Raw genomic sequence first — 20,715 nt, 5'->3', positions numbered from 1 at the left:
ACTTAGGTGGTGCTGGCGCTGTTCTGTGCGCACTTCAGATGTATTTACTCATTTCATCCTCGCAGAAACCCTGAGAGTTTGAGTGCTGTTCTATTTTGAACATGAAACAGAGGCACAGAGATGTTAAGTGACTTGCCCAAGATCACACAGCTGGTAAGAGGCAGAGCTGGGATTCAAGCCCAGATAGTCCGGCTCCAGAGCATAAGCTCCATGACTACTGTCTCTGCTCTTACCTTCTGGAAAGATGATAGGGAGTTAGCTTGTGTGGCCCAGTCTGAGGAGTGTGTGTGTACGTGCGAGCACGTCAGTATACCAGCAATGGGAGGGAAGGCTCAGGACCCCACTTATGAGCTTCTGTGTGTTAATGGCTGTGGCCTGTGCATTTCCGGGAGCCCAGAGACACCTGTACCTGTGTGCACGAGGGCCCTCCCTTCTTCCCTTCCTGCCTTTGTGGTTCCCAGGGGGCTGCGGGCTCTGCCGCCTCTGGTGTAGAGCCGAAGCACAAATTGCTGCAGACCACACACCTGGATTGCTAGCCTAATCCTGTTGAAGGGCCCCAGGCTCCCAGGAGGGAGCTTGGGTCTGGAGCTGAGAGTGGACAGTGGCCCCAGAAGAAGCAGGCAGGGAAAGTGGAAGGACTGCCGCGTGTGTGGGCTGTTCTCTTGTGTGTCTTTGGGTGCTGGGGTAACCTATGGAGTGTGCACACGATGTGCAGCTCCTTCCAGTCCCTGAGAAGACACCAGGCAAACTGGGCTTCCTCTCAGTGTCCTTCCCAGGACCAGGATTTGGGGGATAAATAATAATAACAAGAAGAAGATCAATAATAACAGCCGCTAACGTTACTGGTCTTGAGCTAACTAACTCATTTAACCATCACAAAGCTCTATGAGATAGTGTTACTATTTTTATCTTCATGTTATAAAGGAGGAAACTCAAGCACAGAGAGGTTAAGCAAGTTGCCCCAGGTCACACAGCTAAAACTGAGATTTGATTTCAAATAGCCTGGCTCCAGAGCTGGTGCTATCAAAGCACTGCATGCTACTATGCCCCTTCATGGCTCCTAGAGGAAGCCTCAGGCCCTATAACCCTTCTCTTGTCCCCAGTTCAGAATCTTGCTCTCATTTTCCTGGGAAACTGCGATGTGCCCACCTGCCTGCCTGCAGGTCCTATGTATGAGGTGTGGCCTCTGACATCAGCCATGCCCCGGTTTTGTGGGTATTGTGCACCTTCTCTCCTCTCACGCTCACATGCCCAGGTGTGGAAGGGACATTTCCAGGAGCTCTTCTGGGAGCAGACGTGATTGACCTTGGCCATTGCAGCTCCAGCCTCATCCCACCAGTCTGCGTGCACTCAGATGGTCCAGTGTAATTACCCGAAGCAGGGAAGGTCCTGCCGGACCTGTGAGCCCTGGTACCTGTCTCTCTTGGCCTGTCCTTTCTGGCCTGTGGTCTAGACACGGCCACACTTGTTACGAGAGCCACGTTGGCACATCTCTTTTTCCTTTCCCTCCCCCATCCCCATCAGCCCCTGGGCCAGGTCTGGTCCTGAGCTTGATTCTTGGAGGAGGCTGCCTTCCTGCGGGAGGTAAGGCTGGCGTCTCTCCCAGCCAGGTGGGAGGGTGGAGCTGTGTGGATCTGCATGGAGGACTTGGGAAGTGACAGAGGGGTAGGGGTCCAGCCGGGGGAAGTGGTGACCTGGGGGAAGTTACATTTCCAGCCGTGACCCCTGGGGGCATTCTGCGTGCTCTCCAAGACATTGCCATTGGCATTGGCAGGTTGAAGGCTGTAGTGGGTGCCCAGGTGCTGTCTGATGGGAGAAGGAGTATTGGCATTGGAGTTGACAGATGCCTGTTAGCCCCTGCCTAGGGCAGAGCCAGGCTTGTCTTGTGCCAGGAAGTTGGCAGCAAAACAGAAATGAACTCTGGAGGTAGAACCTACCTTTGTAACTCAGAAAGCGACTCCAAAGCCCTCTTGGAAATTAAGTGGGTTCCAGGCCTGGTTTAGTCCCCTAGCCCCTTGGTAATCCCCATGAAAGGGTTTCTGTCTCTGATTTTGCTCCTTCTGGTCCTTCCTGTCTGCTTTTTTGTTTTGTTTATTTATTTATTTATTTATTTATTTATTTATTAAAAAAAATTTTTTTTAACGTTTATTTATTTTTGAGACAGAGAGAGACAGAGCATGAACGGGGGAGGGTCAGAGAGAGGGAGACACAGAATCTGAAACAGGCTCCAGGCTCCGAGCTGTCAGCACAGAGCCCGACGCGGGGCTCGAACTCACGGACCGTGAGATCATGACCTGAGCCGAGGTTGGCCACTCAACTGACTGAACCACCCAGGCGTCCCTGCTTTTTTGTTTAAAAAAAAAATTATGCTTTATTCTATTTTTAAATTGTGATAAGATACATAAACCGTAAAATTTACCATCGTCATCATTCTTCAAGTGTGCCGTTCCGTGCGTTAGTACAGTCACAGTGTTGCACAACCTTTGCCGCCGTCCATCTCCGGAACTCTCTTCGTCTTGCAAAACCGAGACTCTGCATCCATTAAACACTAACTCCCGCTTCTTGCTGACCAAGCCCCTGGCAACCGTCATTCCACTTCCTGTGTCTGTGAATTTGACTGCTCTAAGCGCCTCACATGAATGGAATCACACAGTATTTTTTTTTTTGTGGCTGCTGATTTCACTCAGCACAGTGTCCTCAAGATCCATCCACAGCGTAGCATGTTTCAGAATTCTTTTCCTTTTGAAGGCTGGGTAATATTCCACAGTATGTATATACCACATTTACATTTTGCGTGTCCACTTATCTGTCAGTAGAGACGTGGGTTTCTTCCACCTTTTGGCTCTTGCAGATAATGCTGCAATGAATACGGCTGTTTCCCAGTCTACTTTTGGGCTTACTTCACACAAGAGCAATAGGCCATCCCTGAGACTTGGTCAGGGATGGGCTCACTGCCTTGGTCCTGGGAGAGTGGGTGGGGAGCCAAGTGGGTGGGGAAGGCTTGGCCCTCTGGTGCCGTCCTCTACCAGACGCTAAGCTGTTGGTGCTTCTGGAACCAATGTACTTGCCTGAGGACGTTCCAGATTTCCTTCCCCTCTGCCCTCGGAAGAGGGTGCTGGGTTCTTGGTTCTCTCCTGTATAGGAGGAGGGTGGCTGTTGTCCACCATGAGCCTGGCATGGGTGGTGTTAGGAGAAAAGACCGTTGGGCAGTGGGAAGTGCACGTGGAGCTCCTTTGAGCCTGGGGCTGGCCGCTGACCTTAAATGGAGCCGTTGAAGATGTTTTAGGGTAGGCTGGATATGCTGCAGTACCAATCAGTTCTGGAATCCCCATGACTGAACACCAGCAAGGTTTACTGCTTGCTCACACCGGTCCCTCGCTGGTAGGCAGGGGCCTCTGCTCCACATGGTCACTCGGGGTCCCAGCTGATGGAGGCTGCACCTTCTGAACCCACGGCCCCCGAGGTAACTGTAGCAGGGGAAGGAGAATGGAGAACTTCCACAAGGGCTGACCAGAGCAGAGAGAGTCAGAAGGTGTCAGGGCCTTGATGCGGATGTGAGTATGTACCTGTGTGTGCCTATGTGCCTGGGTGTGCGTGTGTGTATGTGTGTGTGTGCCTGTGTGTGCCTCTCTGTGTGCATGTATCTGTGCATGTGGGCCAAGAGCAGAAAGAAGCTGGCTGGGCAAACCACATTGCTCTTTCCCAGCACAGCCCTCACCTGGCTTTGTACAACTCCTGAGGAAAGGTGACTTGGTGGTTCAGGAAGAGGCCATTGATTTGGGGAGGTCCTCTCATCTCCCCTCAGTGGGTGACAAAAGGAAGTTGGAATAGGCAGAAACACTGACACTCTGGAGCTGAGGGGACAGAGAAGGGCATGAATTTTGAGGTACCCTTGTATGGCCTTGTTCAACAATAGAATTATTTTTAAGGTCTAGGGAAGCTTTGTGGAGAGTCAACAGCGTGAGCTGAATGCCAGCGAGTCTGGCCTCCTGGTAGCAATGGACAGAGATACGGCGTGTTGCTGTGGGTGGATGTGGGGGTGTGTGCAAGCACGTGCAGGCTGGAAATGTCTTGGCTCCCAGGCTCCCACCGGGGGCCACTTGGCCCTACGATTGAAAGGAACCCCCAGTGTGGAGGGCAGAGGTTGTAGATTCTGACCCTGGCTGCCACCAAAGTACAAGGCTGCTTTAGGGGTCTTACTGACCCCTCTGGACCTTACATTACTTCTCTGTTTTCTGAACTATCCGTTTCTGCTTCTCAGCACTAGATTGAGAGTCATTTAATTTTTCATAAATACTCTAGGGACTCATGAAACCATATATGGGAGAGGGGCTCTAAGGAGGCCATTCCAGGCGGGTGCTAAGCGAGATTGGATTTGAAAGTCATTGTCGTAACGGCCCTTTGATTCTCCCTCTTCATTGCCTCCTGTCCACTCCATCTTCTGCCTCTTTGGGGCCAAGCGGCATCTCCCACCAGCAGCAGGCAGAGGGTCAGAAGAGCAGAGCCTTAAATCAAATCAGTCCAGGATCCTTACTTCTCACCAATTCACGACAGTTCGGGGAGGAAGCAGGAGACAAGTTAAAGCTGTTAACTGTAACAAGGGTTAGAACACCTATGGGATGTGTCAGAGTGACCTCCTGGCCCAAGACCCTAAATAAGTGAATTGGTTGTTAGGGGAGGAGATTCGGAGGAGTTTTAGGGAATTGTATCCGACAGTTGGCAGTTACCAAGCGTCCGCTAGGTGTGACTATTGTTCTGAGTGCCAGAAGACGGCTGTCCTTGCCCTCCAGATTCCTGCCACCTAGTGGGGGAAAACAGAATATACCAAAGACCTAATGCATGTGAGTTTGACATAAAGGAATGTTTCTTGTCTGATTGATCGAAGGCGGCGCTGTTTGTGAAACGCTTTTCTTCTTTGGTAGCTTACACTGCTCTTCAGAGAAGCCCCGCGGAGTGGGCAGGACAGCTGTGTCTTCCCATCTCACAGTGAGAAAGTGGAGCCTCCCGAAAAATGAGCACTTTGCAGGAGGTCCAGAAAATCTGGGACCAGAACCCAGCTTTGTTTGACTTCTGGCCCCGGGCTTGACTCATTGCAGCCCACTGACTGGCTGATGGGCTCCTGGCAGTAGTGGTGGGAGTGTCCAGTCCTGTGTGGGGTCTGTTCCTCTCTTTGCATCTGGCGCATAATAACGTAGATGCTTGTTGAATGACTATTGTTCATTTACACATAAAGATTCCCTCCCTTGGGGTGCCTGGGTGGCGCAGTCGGTTAAGCGTCCGACTTCAGCCAGATCACGATCTCGCGGTCCGTGAGTTCAAGCCCCGCGTCAGGCTCTGGGCTGATGGCTCAGAGCCTGGAGCCTGTTTCCGATTCTGTGTCTCCTTCTCTCTCTGCCCCTCCCCCGTTCATGCTCTGTCTCTCTCTGTCCCAAAAAAAATAAAATAAAAAACGTTGAAAAAAAAATTAAAAAAAAAAAAAAAGATTCCCTCCCTTCTGGCAAGGTCATCTAACCATTCTGCACCAGAATTCCTCTATGTTCAGCGGGCATAGCACTGCTTTTTCGACAGAGCAATTAGAAATCCTAGGCCCCTGTGCCTGGGTGGCAGATTATGTCGAAGTCGGAAAGCAATGGACTTGCTCCAAAGAGTAGACTCTAATTTGTCGGTCAGTTGTTTATTAACCAGGTGGCCCTGGACAAGACCTAGAACCTCTTTGAGCCTCAGTTTCCCCCTGTGTAAAATGGGGGAGTAATAGCTACTCTGACAACCTCCACATGTTGTGAGACCCTGACTTGGGTCTTGCTTTGTACGCTGTGAAACATGGTGCAGATAATAGTGTTTCTCTTCAATCTCTCTGAGCCCGGACACTGGGGAAGCCCCCCTCCCTTCTCTGCCCAGGGCCGTTGGCAGGCCCCTTACCTGCCATTTCTGCCCCTGCCACTGAACCCCAAGACCTAGGATTCCTTTGTCTCAGGCTCTGGGGGCCCTGGCTTCTCCAGGAGGCCCTGGTCTGCCTCCCTCCTCAAAGGAGCCCAGAGGTAGAGGATCTGATTGAATCTCCATGGCAACCAGAAGCTGAGCCTCACCCCCTCGGGGTGGAAGCATTGAGTCTGTCTCAACAGCCAGGCAGAGCCAGAACCGGTCTCTCTAACTCCAACTGTGCAGCGGCGCCTCCAGGAACCGGCTGCCCCCGTCGCTGATGCCCTGTCTTCCAGTTGCCCCTTTGCTGGGTTAGTGCCCCTGCTCCAAGCCTGTGTGAGATCCTCTGGGTCCTGAGGAGGCTACCCTGTGGGCCAGGGGGCTGCTGCAGGCCCTGCACGAATGGGACAGCCGGCCCACCGTGTACAATCTGAGCCAAGCCCTTTACGTCCGCCCCTTCGCCTCTTCCCAGGTAGACCTCCTCGTCCTTCACAACTGAATTCATATCCGCCTCTTGCAAGTTACCTGTCTTTCCTGCGCTTCTCGCACAGCGCTGTTTCAGAGTTCAGTTTCATTGACTAAGGGTCCTTGTCTCCATCTGGTGGTTCTCAGCCTTACAATACATTAGAATCACCTGGGGAGCTTTTTTTTTTTAATTTTTTTTTCAACGTTTATTTATTTTTGGGACAGAGAGAGACAGAGCATGAACGGGGGAGGGGCAGAGAGAGAGGGAGACACAGAATCGGAAGCACGCTCCAGGCTCGGAGCCATCAGCCCAGAGCCTGACGCGGGGCTCGAACTCACAGACCGCGAGATCGAGACCTGGCTGAAGTCGGACGCTCAACCGACTGCGCCACCCAGGCGCCCCACCTGGGGAGCTTTTAACAGCCCCGAGGCCCAGCCCTCCCCACCCCACCCCACCCCCGGAACACACCAGTTCTATATGGATCTCTGGAGCAGGAGCCAGTTATCAGCAGTTTCCAAACTTTCCAGGGAATTCTAGTGTGCAGCAAAGTTTGGAACTACTGTCTGAAAGTTTAAGATTTAAGCTACTCTGATGGCCTGTGGTGTCTTCCTCAATGTGAGCCTCTGGAATATAGGCTGTTGGATGCACAGTTGGGTCAACTGATGGAGGACGGTCCATGGAGGACCTAGTTGTGTGTCTCCAGACCCCTGGTGTTTTTTTTTTGTTTTTCAAGGACTAGGAGATCCCCTAGGGCACTTAATGCTTAGGAAGAGGATAAGGTAGTAATGATGATTACTATTTATTTAGCATTTGCCCCAGACCAGGTGCCTCTTACTACAGATATTTTCTCACTGGAACCCCACGGAAAACTCATGAGATTATGTGTTTTCCCCATTTATAGGTGAGGAGACTGAGGATCTGAAAGCTTAAGTAGCTTGCCCAAGGTCACATGGCTATTAAGTGGTAACACTGGGATTATAACCTGAATCTGACTCAAAGCCTATGTATGCCCTTAACCACTATGCTATCCTGGTTCCCCAGCCCCTCTCCTCTATAGGTTGTAGAGGAGGAGATACTGAGAAGGAGGTGGCTTGTTCCACAGGAAAGATGCTGGTCCAGGGATGCCTCACCTTAGTGCCATGCTACCACTGAGGGGCTCCCAGTGGTATCTCCTGGGTCATCTGGGGTCACAGGGCCCTGAAGGCATGCAGCCTGCTTTCCTGTTCCTTCAGCTGACCTCTCTTGAGGACTGTTCTGTCTGCCCAGACACTGTCCAAGTTCCTTAACCTAATTATGTTATTTAATGTCATCCTACAGCCAGCCTGTGACATGGGCATTGTTATCCCTGTCTCAAAGATGAGTAACTGAAACTCAGAGAGGCCTGGAGCCAGCCAGCTGACAATCCTCAGAGCTATTTTTTTTTTTTAAGAGAGAGAGAGATTGAGAGAGAGAGCATGTGTCGGGGAGAGGGGCAGAGGGAAAGAGAGGATCTTTTTTTTTTTTTTTTCCAATGTTTTATTTATTTTTGAGAGAGAGAGAGAGAATGTGAGTGGGAGAGGGACAGAGAGAGGGGAGGACAGAGAATCCCAAGCAGGCTCTGCCCTGACAGCAGCAAGCCCTATGTGGGACTCAAACTCAAGAACTGTGAGATCGTGATCGGAGCTGAAGTTGGACGCTCAACTGACCGAGCCACCAAGGCGCCCAGAGATGGGGCCAGGGGCAGGGGGGAGAAAGAGACAGAGAGAGAGAGAAAATCTTAAGCAGGCCTCACACTCCGAGCAGAGCCTGACACGAGGCTCAATCCCGCAACTCTGGGATTACCACCTGAGCCGAAATCAAGAGTCAGACACTCAACCAACTGAGCCACCCTGGCACCCCCTCAGAGCTGATTAAACACAGTTCTTTCAGTTCTGTGGCAGCCCAGCTCTGGCATGGTCAGTATGACCCTAGACTATAAGTCAGCCTTGGGGTCTTAGTTCCCACCACGTTGCGGGGAGGCCAAGTTTCATAGCCCTGTGTGCCCCTCAGCTGTGTGGGGGAGATGAGGGTCACTATATAGCTTGTCAGCCTCAGAACTGACCCCAGCTGTTGAGTCTAGCCAGTGTCCTGGCCTGCTGAGAAGGTAGGGAAGACCCAGCTTAGTTGGAGGAGGAATTTGAGGGTGATAGGGGACTTGGCGGGGGTGGGATCATTTTCTGCGAGTTAGTGACAGGAAAGGCAAGTTGGAAGGGCTCTATCCATGCAGGAGGGCACCGGGACCTCAGCTCCAGCTACACCAGACTGTTCAGTAGTGCCCCAAACAAAAGGGTGCAGTTGTAACCCCGTTCTCTGCAGCTCTGCTCCTCTCACTGGAACAGCTGCTTCCTTCCCCTCTTGGGGAAGCGTCCCCGAGGATGCTTGCATCCCGTCAAGGGATGCTCAGACCCGCCTCCAGATGGATCTCTTCCTCCACCAGAGTTTGACACCAGTTGTTTCTTCCTCTTGTGGGCCCTGACAGCAACCTGCCCGCATGATTTTTTCTGTCTGTTCGGGTCCCACTCATGACAGTGGTTAAAGCACTTGTCCTGGAGTCAGACTACTATTCAACATGGTTTTCCACTTACCAGCCACTAAACCCTCTGGCAAGGGACGTCACTCCCTACGCCCTCACTTCCTCAATTGTAAATGAGAATCGTAATGGTACTACTTTCTTGGTTTTAAATTTTACATATGTCGGGGCGCCTGGGTGGCTCAGTCGGTTGAGCGGCCGACTTCGGCTCGGGTCATGATCTCGCGGTCCGTGAGTTCGAGCCCCGTGTCGGGCTCTGGGCTGACGGCTCAGAGCCTAGAGCCTGTTTCAGATTCTGTGTCTCCCTCTCTCTGACCCTCCCCCATTCATGCTCTGTCTCTCTCTGTCTCAAAAATAAATAAACGTTAAAAAAAAAATAAATTTTACGTATGTCTACTTGTGTAACCACCACCTAGATTTCCGGCACCCCAGAAAGTTCCCTCATGCCCCTTCCCAGTCAACACCCACACTCTCCCACAGCCCACTCCCCAGGGAGCCACTAATGAGAATTTTTATCACCCTCCATTTGTTTTGCCTGTTGTTGAACTTCATATAAGTGGAATCCTGTGTACGTGCTCTTTCGTGTCGGTTTTCTTTTGCTCAACATGTTTGTAAGATTTTTCCGTCACGGGGTTACTTGGAAGATGAAATCAGGCTGTGCCCCACACAGACACAGATGACAGTGGGCATGTGTAGGACCACACTGGGAGATCCCAGAGGGCAGGAATGGAGTCTATGCCCCTGTGCTCTGTTCCCACCTGATGCAGCGTGTGGTGGACAGAGACTTTGGATGTTCTCTGAAGACCTTGGATGCTGCTTCGGTGGGAATGATGGTCAGGACTGGGCTGCCCTCCAGCTGTTCTCCCAAGCTTTCTCTTCCCCACTCCTGTGTCAGTTCTAGGGCAGAGAGTAAGCTTATCGTCTGGTATCAGCCTTCGTAGCATCCCTGCTGGGAGCGCAGGACTATTCCACAGCTAGAACTTAACTTTATCCTGCACTCACCCACAGGTTCTTAGAGTGTCTGAGAAGAGGTTGGAAAGATCCCCCAAACTGCCTTTAGCATCTGTTTTGGAGGTTGGGTGTACCAGGACATAGTCTTGGCTGTGCCCTTCCATCATTGGTGCTGGACAGTCTTAGGGGAAGGTTGTAAACAGCTTGACACCTGTATGCCTCCAGCCATTTGGGCACCCTTTCTTCCCCTTGCACTTACCAGAGCTTAGGATGGTGGAAACGAGGGCTGGTCGCTTGGGTTTGAACCCGCCCCAGACGGGCCAGCTCTTCACCTTGCCCAAAAGGAGCATGTCTGAGGTCTCCATGTCTGTCACTGGTCAGCTCATGTTCTGTCATCTGGCACAGGCTCCATTACAGACTCGGAATAGGTAACCCTGCGTTCACGTGTGGTCCCAATCTGGATGACTCCTAAGAGATCTGGAGGTCACAGGCCTCTGCCTGCATTGTAACTTGAGAGAGGAACTGGTGCATCGAGTGGCATTATCTGAAGTTAGCGATATTTGGCAATGGTGTGGCTGGCAGGACCCCACAGCAGGTGATGGTCCAGATGAGCGGCCCCCACTGGGTCCTGCCTAACTCTTAGCTTGGTTCACAAGGCCCTCGGTGTGCTGGTCCGTGCCCGCTTCTCCAGCGCTATCTGCCACCTCACCCTCCTGCTCATTCAGTGTCCCAGCCGTGCTGGGCTATTTATAGTCCCCTTGAGGGGCCCTGCTGTTTTGCACTTTGTGCCTTTGCCAAGCCTCTTCTCATTGCCTAGAACTCTGCTCCCGTCCCCATCTGCCTGGCAAGCACCCACACATCTTTCAAGATTCAATTAATAATGTTAATAATAGCCACGAAGATTTATTGGGTGCTTACTATGTGCTAAGTGCTTTGCATGCCTTATTCCAGTTAGTCCTCAAAGCAGGCCTGGGCACTTAGCCCCTTCATCATCCTCTTTCACATTCACTCGATTAACCAATATCCATTTATAGGTGGCTGCCCTGTGCCAGGCACTCTTGTGAGCACAGAGAGGTTAGGAAGTGATGGAGCCTGGACTGGAACCTGAGCCGTGTGGCCCTAGGGTCTCGCTCTTAGCTACAGCGATAAACCACCTCCCTCTGGGGCACCTGGGTGGCTCAGTCGGTGAAGTGTCTGACTCTTGGTTTCGGCTCAGGTCGTGATCTCACAGTTTGGGAGTTCAAGCACTGCACTGGGGTCTGTGCTGACAGTGCTGAGCCTGCTCGGGATTCTCTCTCTCCCTCTCTCTCTCTGCCCCTCCCCTGCTTGTGCGCACACACGCCCTCTCAAAATAAATAAATAAACCGCCTCCCTCTGAGTACCACCTAACCTCTTCCAGTGCCCCCTCACCCACACTGTTGCCTCCTCCCTCCTCTCTGCCTCACCTGTGAAGTACTTCTGTCATAGCACCTGCGATGTCTTATTGCTTATTGGACAGCCTTCCTCTGCTGGGCTGGAAGGGTATCCCTCAGGAATGTGTTTATTTTAAGTGGCAGAAAATCCAACAGATAGGGGCTTATATTTTTCACTTAAATAAAAAACAAGATGGACTGTTTCTTTTTTTTTTTAACGTTTATTTATTTTTGAGACAGAGAGAGACAGAGCATGAACGGGGGAGGGTCAGAGAGAGAGGGAGACACAGAATCTGAAACAGGCTCCAGGCTCTGAGCGGTCAGCACAGAGCCCGACGCGGGGCTCGAACTCCCGGACCGCGAGATCATGACCTGAACCGAAGTCGGCCGCTTAACCGACGGAGCCACCCAGGCGCCCCAAGATGGACTGTTTCTTTTTTTTTATTTTTATTTTTTTTTAATTTTTTTTTCAACGTTTATTTATTTTTGGGACAGAGAGAGACAGAGCATGAACAGGGGAGGGGCAGAGAGAGAGGGAGACACAGAATCGGAAACAGGCTCCAGGCTCTGAGCGGTCAGCACAGAGCCCGAAGCGGGGCTCGAACTCACGGACCGCGAGATCGTGACCTGGCTGAAGTCGGCCGCTTAACCGACTGCGCCACCCAGGCGCCCCAAGATGGACTGTTTCTAATGTGGTTCAGTAGCTCAGAAGCATCAAGGGGAATGTCTGTGTTCTTTCTTGATCATTTCCTCACGACAGCAATATGGCCACTGTCACTCCAGTCATATTTGCGTTCAAGGCAAGGAGTCCCTTTTTAATGATCAAAGCAAAGGCCTTGCTGAGGCCCCATCATGCTTTACTGGGTCTCATTGACCAGAACGATGTCAAAGGGCCACTCTAGTTGTAAGAGAGGCAGAGAAAGTGAGTGTCTTGCCTGGGACGGGTCCTTTGCCACCTCATATAAAACCAGGGGAGAAGGGAAGATGGATATTGGGTAGGAGCTAGAGAGCAGAGATCACGTATTAATTTCTCCCGAATTCTTAGAATCTGAGGGCTTTATAATTGTTTTGTGCTACTGCCTTGCATTTATCCTGTGCAAATACAGACCCTTTTACTTTCTCAAACCTAGTATCCTAGTGTACATGCTGTTATTTCCCATTTCACTTAATAAGATGATACCCACTATCCATATAATTTTTTTAAAAATTTACATCCAAGTTAGTTATTATAGTTCAACAGTGATTTCAGGGGTAGATTCCTTAGTGCCCTTACCCATTTGGCCCATCCCCCTCCCACAACCCTTCCAGTAACCCTCTGTTTGTTCTCCATATTTGAAAGTCTCTTATGCTTTGTCCCCCTCCCTGTTTTTATATTATTTTTGCTTCCCTTCCCTTATGTTCATCTGTTTTGTCTCTTAAAGTCCTCATATGAGTGAAGTCATAGGATTTTTCTTTCTCTGATTGACTAATTTCACTTAGCATAATACCCTCCAGTTCCATCCACGTAGTTGCAAATGGCAAGATTTCTTTCTTTCTGATTGCCGAGTAATACTCCATTGTATGTATATACCACATCTTCTTTATCCATTCATCCATCAGTGGACATTTGGGCTCTCTCCATACTTTGGCATATTGTTGATCACCACCCATATAATTTTAATGGCTACATAGTAGTCCGTCTTGGAGAAATACCATACTTTACTCAACCGGCTCCCCATAATTAATCATTTGGGTTGTTTTTAATAGTTCACAATCATAAGGAACCCTGTGATTAATAACCTGTAACCTTATTTCTAGATACACTTATAATTAATTTCTGAGGACATAGTCTTGGGTTATGCTGGGTTAAAAGCTCTGCCAACAAATAGAGTTTTCAAAACCAGTTACCAAACTGAATTCAGACAAACTGTCCCAGGTGTACATACCCTCCAAGAGTTTCTCTTTTTAAGATTTTATTTTATTTTTTAATTTAAAAAATGTTTTTATTTATTTTTTGAGAGAGAGTGAGTGAGACAGCACGAGTAGGGGAGGGACAGAGAGAGAGGGAGACAGAATCCAAAGCAGGCTCCAGGCTCTGAGTTGTCAGCACAGAGCCCGACCCGGGGCTTGAACCCATGAACTGCAAGATCATGACCTGAGCCAAAGTCGGACACCCAGCCGACTGAGCCACCCAGGCGCCCCTAAGATTTTATTTTTAAGTAATCTCTACATACAACGTGGGGTTCAAACAACCCTGAGATCAAAAGTTGCACACTCCACCACTCAAGCCAGCCATGTACCCCCATACCCTCCACGAGTTTCTGAGGGTACCTGTTCCCTGGAAACTTTGGGTATTTTTTTAACCTTGCTGATTTGATAGAAAAACAGCAACAATCACAACCCCCCCAACACACACACACAAAATCAATTTTCTTTGATTACAGGGAGGTTAACATTTTATGTTTTTTATTTTTTAAAGTTTATGTATTTTGAGAGAGAGAGAGAGAGAGAGAGAGAGAGAGAGAGAGAGAGAGAGAATCCCAAGCAGGCTCCACACTGTCAGGGCAGAGCCCAATGCGGGGGTTGAACTCATGAACGGTGAGATCATGACCTGAGCCGAGATCAAGAGTTGGACTCTTAACCAACTGAACCACCCAGGTGCCCCTCCATCTTGTTTTTTCCTGTGTTTCAGAGTAAGTTGAAGACAGCAGTACTCTTCCCTGCAGCACTTAAGCGTGGATATCATTAACTAGTGTTCAATATTTAGTGAAATATGTATATGTATTTGATGAAGGTGATGGAGGCGTCAACCTGTGTACCCCAAATCCCTGTCAAGACACAGAACATTTCTATCGCCCCGGACAGTTCCCTGTGCCCCTTACAATCAACTGCTGTCCCTACCCCAACCCCAGAGGTAACTGCTATTTTCTGTTTGTTTTCAACCATAGATTACTTTTGTCTGTTCTAGAACATCATGTAAGTGGAACCATACAAGATGTGCTCCTTTGTGTCTGGATTCTTTCACTTACCATAGTGCTTGTAAGAGTTATTTTTGTTGTTCTATGTATCAGTAGTTTGTCCCTTTTTATTGGTCCTTTATTGTAAGGATATATAAGGAATACCTATTTTTAAGGGGTGGGCAGAGCAAGAGGATTCCACCAAGGAGACTTAGAAAGAATAGTGAAGGCAGTAGGAAAAGCACTCAGACAGAAGGTCAAGAAAATCATCTGGGTCAGTTATAAATAAGTTTGACTACATATAACATAAAAACTAAATAATAGTGGCTTACATAACAAGCAGTTTTTTCGCCTCTCCTCTAAAAGAAGTCTGGAGGTAGACAGTCCTGGAGTGGTATGGCAGTTCATTGTGCCATCACCAGCCCAGGTTCCTGGCTTTGCACTCAGCTATCTTCAGCGCTGGCTTCTAGCCTCAATATCACCTCATGGTTTAATATGGCTGCTGGAGCTCCAGCCATCCCATCTGCTTTCCAAACTGGCAATAGAAGGAGGAAACATGGAGGGGAGGGAGGAATGGCATACCTTACAGCTAGACCAATCTTTCTTAGCAGCCTTCCTCAAGGTTTCACACATATCCACTTAACATCTCATTGGTTGGAACTTATTCACATGGCCCACACCACTAGAGAAAGTAGTCTTTTAGCTAGCCACTGGGCACACTGCCACTCCAAATATAATGATATTTCTGTTACCAGGAGGGGAAATGGATATTGGCTGTTAGCAGCCTCCTCTGACTTTTCTCTTTTGAGACCTAGTGGCCAAGCCATGGTCAAATCAGCCTTTCTATCCATGGCCTCTCATAAACTGAAGCCTGTGCTTGGTAGTTTTCCATCCTCCTGAGTCCCCAGGACTCCTTCCTTCTCTGAGGGTGGGTTTCTTTTATATCCCTTTTCCTGGTAGGGGCTCTCCTGGGTCTCTGACTGACTTCCTGGGCTGTCAGCGTTTTACAGAGGGTGGAACGAAAGGAAAAGCATCTAAGAACATTTGCAGAGAGCTCTGTATGCATTCTCTCCACTTCTGGGCCTCCCCCACTGCTATGGCTGGCACCCTTCCCTCCCCACTTTGGTCAGCCTCCCCTGACAAGGAGAGCTGCGGAAGTAGATTTCTCTGGAAGGTCAGTGAAGCTCAAAGGGGAAAGGATGGCATGTGGAGACAGACAGACTTGGGTTCAGATCCTTGCCGCAAATCTCTCCGAAACTCAGAGACGTCTGCAAACAGGGGATGGGTGAGAACAGCTGTATAGACGCGGCTGGGCTGAGAGGAGCAGGAGCCACCACTTGATAAGGCTGAATCGTGCACACATGAGGGAAGGCCACCGGAGACCTTCCCGCCTTGCCGTGACCCAGGCAACTCCAGACCGTGTGGTAGAGGCGAGCCTTACCACCCTCCCTGTTGTTCCTTCTGCCCCTTGGAAATAAATAAATTAAGACTAACGGATCTGGTCCTGCGACCCCTGGAAACACAGGTCAGCGTATAGGAGAGTCAGCACGGCCTGCTGGAATCTGAACTGTTGGCCGGGTCAGGGTTCACCATAGCTCGAACCCCTGACCACGACTCCAGACACTCATAGGAGAGCCTGGAGCCTCCTGGAGGAGACATGGCAGGTTAACGTGATGTTCCATTCCCTCCCTGTGCTTCTCCAAAGTGAGTAGGTCTCCCCAAACAGCCGGGCCCCCTCACAGTGCCAGACTTGGGCAGAATGGATGCTGTGGCTTCTCTTTCTCCCTCCTGCCCCATGGAAATAGCAGAGTCGGCTCACGGCCCGCCAACCTCACGCATAGGTCCTGTGTCCTCTGGTCAGTGAGCCCTATTTCCACGTGCATGGCACACACACATCACAGTGACTCTTCACTTGCATGCCTGTTCTGGGGGAAAAAAAATAGTTTATGTTCTTTGACAGCTTAATGGGCCGTCAGCACGGGGACTGGAGAGGAAGTCAGAGGGAGCAGGTGCAGCGAGGCTGGGGGAAGCTCTCGGCTGCCAAAGGGCCAGGTTGGACTGAGTATAGCTGTGGCCAGACGCCCTGGTGACCTGTTGACACCATTCTCAGGCTGCCGGCTGCCCTGGGGCTGGTATGTTGTGACAGAAGAGGAGGAGCCAGGGCCCCGTGGAGCATTTGGCTCAAGCCTGAGACCTGAGAGGGACAGTGCATTCCTCTGCTCATTCATTCCCTCCACGCACATTTCCCTAGATCCTGCCGCGTGTCCGCCCGTGGGTTCTGGGCACACAGCAGTGACTGAGGCACCCCCCCCCCCGGTCCTGCCCCAGAGGTACAGGGACAAATGGGCAAGATAACAGAGGCACTAGAAGGCCACGTGCTGTGGTTCTGAGCTGGGACGCCAGGGAGGACATCCCGGAAGAAGTGAAATCAGAGCGGACGGTGGGACCAGGCCCAGCCAGGGGGTGAGGAGCCGTGAGAGGATCGCTTGTGCTGCTGCAGGAGAGACCCCACCGGTGGAGCTTGGGGGCCTTTCTGAGGTGCTGCCCTGTGCCCCCATGGGCCCGGCCCGCTGTTCCCGGGAGGGGTGTATGTGCGTGGGCTCTGCAGCCTGGTTGGTGCTGGCAGCACCAAGGGGGTTAACGGCAGCTCCACTTCCCTGCAGCCCTTTCTTCCCTCTTCTCCGAAGGGAGCCTCCATTGAAATTCTAGAAATAAGTGCCGGCTTTTGAGTCTGCTGTGAAACCATGTCCCTGCCAGGCCCCAGAGCCACCTTCTCGCCCACACTGTGCCAGCCTTGGGCTCCATCTTGTGCAGGGGCCTCGTTCAGAGGGGTGAGGACTCCCCGGGTGCAGTGCCTCAGCCCTCCGCCCCGAAACCTGCTCTACCCCCCACACCAGGCATCGGCTCGGTGTACAAATGGTACCCAAGGAGGAGGGGCTCAGGAAGTGACATCGCCTGGCCCGCCCCACCTCCTTATTCCCTATAAAAAGCAAAATGGTGACTCAGAGAGGAGAGTTGGAAGCGTCCTGCCTCCTGCTCCCACTGTGAATTTTTAGACTTGGAATTAGGCAGGAGGCAGAGGAAACAGCGGCTCGAAATCCACGACTGACATGCTGTTTGGCGGGTGGCAACCGTGGAGCCGCTCCTCCCCTACTCCCAGCAGCCCCTGAACTGCAGCCCCAGGACCTGCTGGCGCTCCCCAGCCCCTCTCGAGGCCCGGGGCCCCCACGCAGCCCCCGCCCGGGCCTGGCCGTGCATGCCGCACCGGGGGGCATGGCAGCCGGGGGTCGCCGCAGGCGCCCACTGCGCTATCAGTCCCTGGCAGCCCTCGTGGAGGACTCTCAGTGGCCTTTCTTGTTCCTTGTCTCAGACTTCAGCTACGGGGCAGACGACTACGACGGAGAAGGGAATGAGGAGCAGAAGGGGCCCCCGGAGGGCTCGGAGACCATGCCGTACATCGACGAGTCGCCCACCATGTCGCCCCAGCTCAGTGCCCGTGGCCAAGGCGGCGGGGACAGCATCTCCCCCACCCCACCTGAGGGGCTGGCGCCTGGGGTAGGTGCACCTGCTTTTCCTTCTGGGGGCGGGGGGGGGGGGAAGGCAGGCATGGGTGTTGTGGACCAGGCCCTGCCTGGGACGCTACTGGGAGAACAGGGCTGGGGAAATGTGGACCTGGCGCCCTTGCCACCTCATCCCAGTCCTGGGCCCCTCAGACTAGGCTCCCCACCACCACCTGCTGCTCTCTCTGCCACCCCTGCACCTATCTCTGCCTCCTCTACCAGCCATCTGCTTCCCCTGCCTTCTGGACACCCTCACTCACTTCCTCTCTCAGCTTTCTCTTCCAGCCCCTCTCTAGCAGGATGGGGCCTGGGGGAGGGAACAGGCCCTTCTCTCTGGGCCAGAGCAGCGCACATGGCCTGTGGGCTGTAAATGCACAGATGCCGGCTCAGCAAAGCGAGGCTGGTCTCCGTGCTCTCTGTGAGGTGGAGTGAGCTGCTTCCGTAGCATTCCCTGAAGATCAAGGGCCCCCCATGCTGCCCGCCTCTGTTGACTCTGGAAGGGAATCAGCCCTAATGGTGTCCCCCTCTCCTCTTGTCGGCTGATAGGAGCTCTGCTCCAAAGAGAAGCATTTTACAAGGAATATTAAGTATGTGCTTTGAGACGGGCCAGGAGGTTTGCAAGCCTTGTGATTCATGCCGTTCCTGGCCGCAGGGACTGGCTGTGTCTGGGCCCAGCTTGTATGTGTGCACCTGAGACACATGAGCAAGTGCGGCAGAGGGGCTCCTGGGGGCTGTTTTTCTGGAGTTGGGGAGAATCAAAGCCCTTCCTCTATTTGGGGGGCTGGGGCATGGAGAGTCTCGTCCTGCTTGGTAAAGGGCTTGTCCAGATGCGTTCTGTGGGGGACCCCTTTACTCCAACAACCCCGAGGAGCAGTCACTCAGATGCTGTGAGATACTTGTTCCCCTCCCTAAGAGCCCAGCAATCCCCGCTCCACAGGAGGGCTGCCTGGACTCTACCATTTCTGGAGAACCCCCTGCTTCTTTCCCTCCCAGCCTCCTTGGCCACCTTCCACCCCTCCGCAGAGCTCTCACCCCCTCTTCACACACTGGGGTGGCTGTTATAGCCTTTGGCAACAAGGGCCTTGGCAACCGGCTTCCCACTTGAGGGAAGCCACATTGTTGCCATGGCAACAGAGGCTGAGGCAGAGCTTCGTGGCTGCCAGGCAGTGCAAGTTTGGAAATGGATGGTGGGGGCAGGTGGGAGGTGGAGGGGACGGGTGAGGTTCAGGACCCCCACAGCTGGCATTCTGGAGTGTTGCCCTGTCATCCTAAGGAAGGCGAGAGTCCACCATCTCGGACATGCAGGGCAGGATTTTTGCTAGTGATGGAGGGAGTATTCTGGGGCGTGAACTGAGGCCAAGCAGAGGAAACAAGGCTAAAACTCTTGCTTCCCATCTCTGCCTTCAGGTCTCTGACCAAACAGAGCTCAGAGGCCCCCTGGAGGACTCAGCTGTTACCCCACTGTGAGCAGGTGCAGGAAGATTCACTGTAGGACCCAACCCAGAGCCAAGAATGCTGGCTGAGAGTTGAGAACGTGTGGCCAAACAGAGCTGCTTGCTGACAAGCGAAGTGCCTCTGCCATGTTCATCCCCCTTCTCTGCCTCCCCCCGCCCCCCTGCCTTCCTCCTTGCTTCCTGCCTCGGGTCCTTCCCTCATCACGTGACCGCCTCGCCGGCATGCTTGCCCATCGATTTTTAGATTCCTTGGTGAAAGGTGCTGGTGGGTGCTTTTCCCAGTGAAACAGATCACAGGCACAACGGGAGACCCCCCCTTGCCTGGAGCTCTGAGGTTTTGAGCCAGTGACTTTCCTCACTTTGTGGCTGCCCATTTTGTTTGGTGGCTCACGAGTGAGTAACTGGGTTTTTTTTGAGGACTTTGAAATCCAGAGATGCTAAGTGAGAACTGACTAAAGTGCTTGGGAACCCCGGAATTGATTTTTTTACACCATTGGCTAGAAGTCATGCAAGGTAGGGGTGGGGAGCATTTATCCAACTTGGGGATACGGGTGAAGATTCCAGTCCGATGAACCTCCTTCCGGCCCACCTTCCTTCCCGGAGTTAGTTGCATTTCTGCCCTTTCCTCTGGGTCACTGGCCCCATCTAGTGGACTCTGCAAGTATTGCTGTTTACATTGGGGTGCCACAGAGAGTTGACACACCCCTTCCTGAGTACTTGGGCGCTATTTTGGTTTAAAAACAAAACAAAACAGAAAACCAAGGTTTTTGCTACTTGGCTCTGTTTCATTTGGCTAGGCAGGTCTCCTCCCTGCCAGGCTTCCTGTTGGGGCCTTGGGAACCAAGGGGACTTTTGGACCAAATCAGACGATTGTTCTAAGTATTCAGATGTCTGGCCTCTGGCAGCTGGGCATTTCACAGCCCTGTACGCAGCCAACTTGTGCTGGGAAGCCTAAGGTTTGGTCCTCCAGAGAACAGAACCAATGGGATGCCTATCTATATCTGTAGGGAGATTTATTTTTTTTTAATGTTTATTTATTTTTGAGAGAGAGACAGAGCATGAGTGGGGGAGGAGCACAGAGACAGGGAAACACAGAATCCGAAGCGGGCTCCAGGCTCCAAGCTGTCAGCACAGAGCCCGACAGAGACAATGCGAGAGACAGAGTGCAAGCAGGGGAGGGGCAGACAGAGGGAGACACAGAATCCGAAGCGGGCTCCAGGCTCTGAGCGGTCAGCCCAGAGCCCGACGCGGGGCTCGCACCCACGAACCATGAGATCATGACCTGAGCCGAAGTCGGACACTTAACCGACTGAGCCACCCAGCTGCCCTTGATCATGGAATTGGCACACTTCATTATGGAGGCCAAGAAGTACCAAGATCTGCAGTCAGCAAGCTGGACACCCAGGAATGATGTAATAGTTCCAGGTTGAGTCTGAAGGCCTAAAGAACCAGCAGGGCCAAATAGTGTG

General features: G+C 52.0%; 1 protein-coding gene across 7 annotated transcripts in view; it reads left to right on the top strand.

The window, feature by feature from the left end:
• The window catches only part of ABR (ABR activator of RhoGEF and GTPase), a 183,172-nt gene that overhangs the window by 71,041 nt on the left and 91,416 nt on the right, over positions 1-20,715 (top strand). For all 7 annotated transcript variants that reach the window (XM_045044863.1, XM_023243676.2, XM_023243678.2 and 4 more), the window contains exon 2: positions 17,603-17,787. In XM_045044863.1, the coding sequence (XP_044900798.1) occupies positions 17,603-17,787 (185 nt within the window). The remainder of the gene's footprint in view (positions 1-17,602; positions 17,788-20,715) is intronic.

Source organism: Felis catus, chromosome E1 (genome assembly GCF_018350175.1).
Source record: "Felis catus isolate Fca126 chromosome E1, F.catus_Fca126_mat1.0, whole genome shotgun sequence".
NCBI lineage: Eukaryota > Metazoa > Chordata > Mammalia > Carnivora > Felidae > Felis > Felis catus.
The sequence above is the reverse complement of the archived record's forward strand: the minus strand, read 5'-3'. Positions and strand labels throughout refer to the sequence as shown.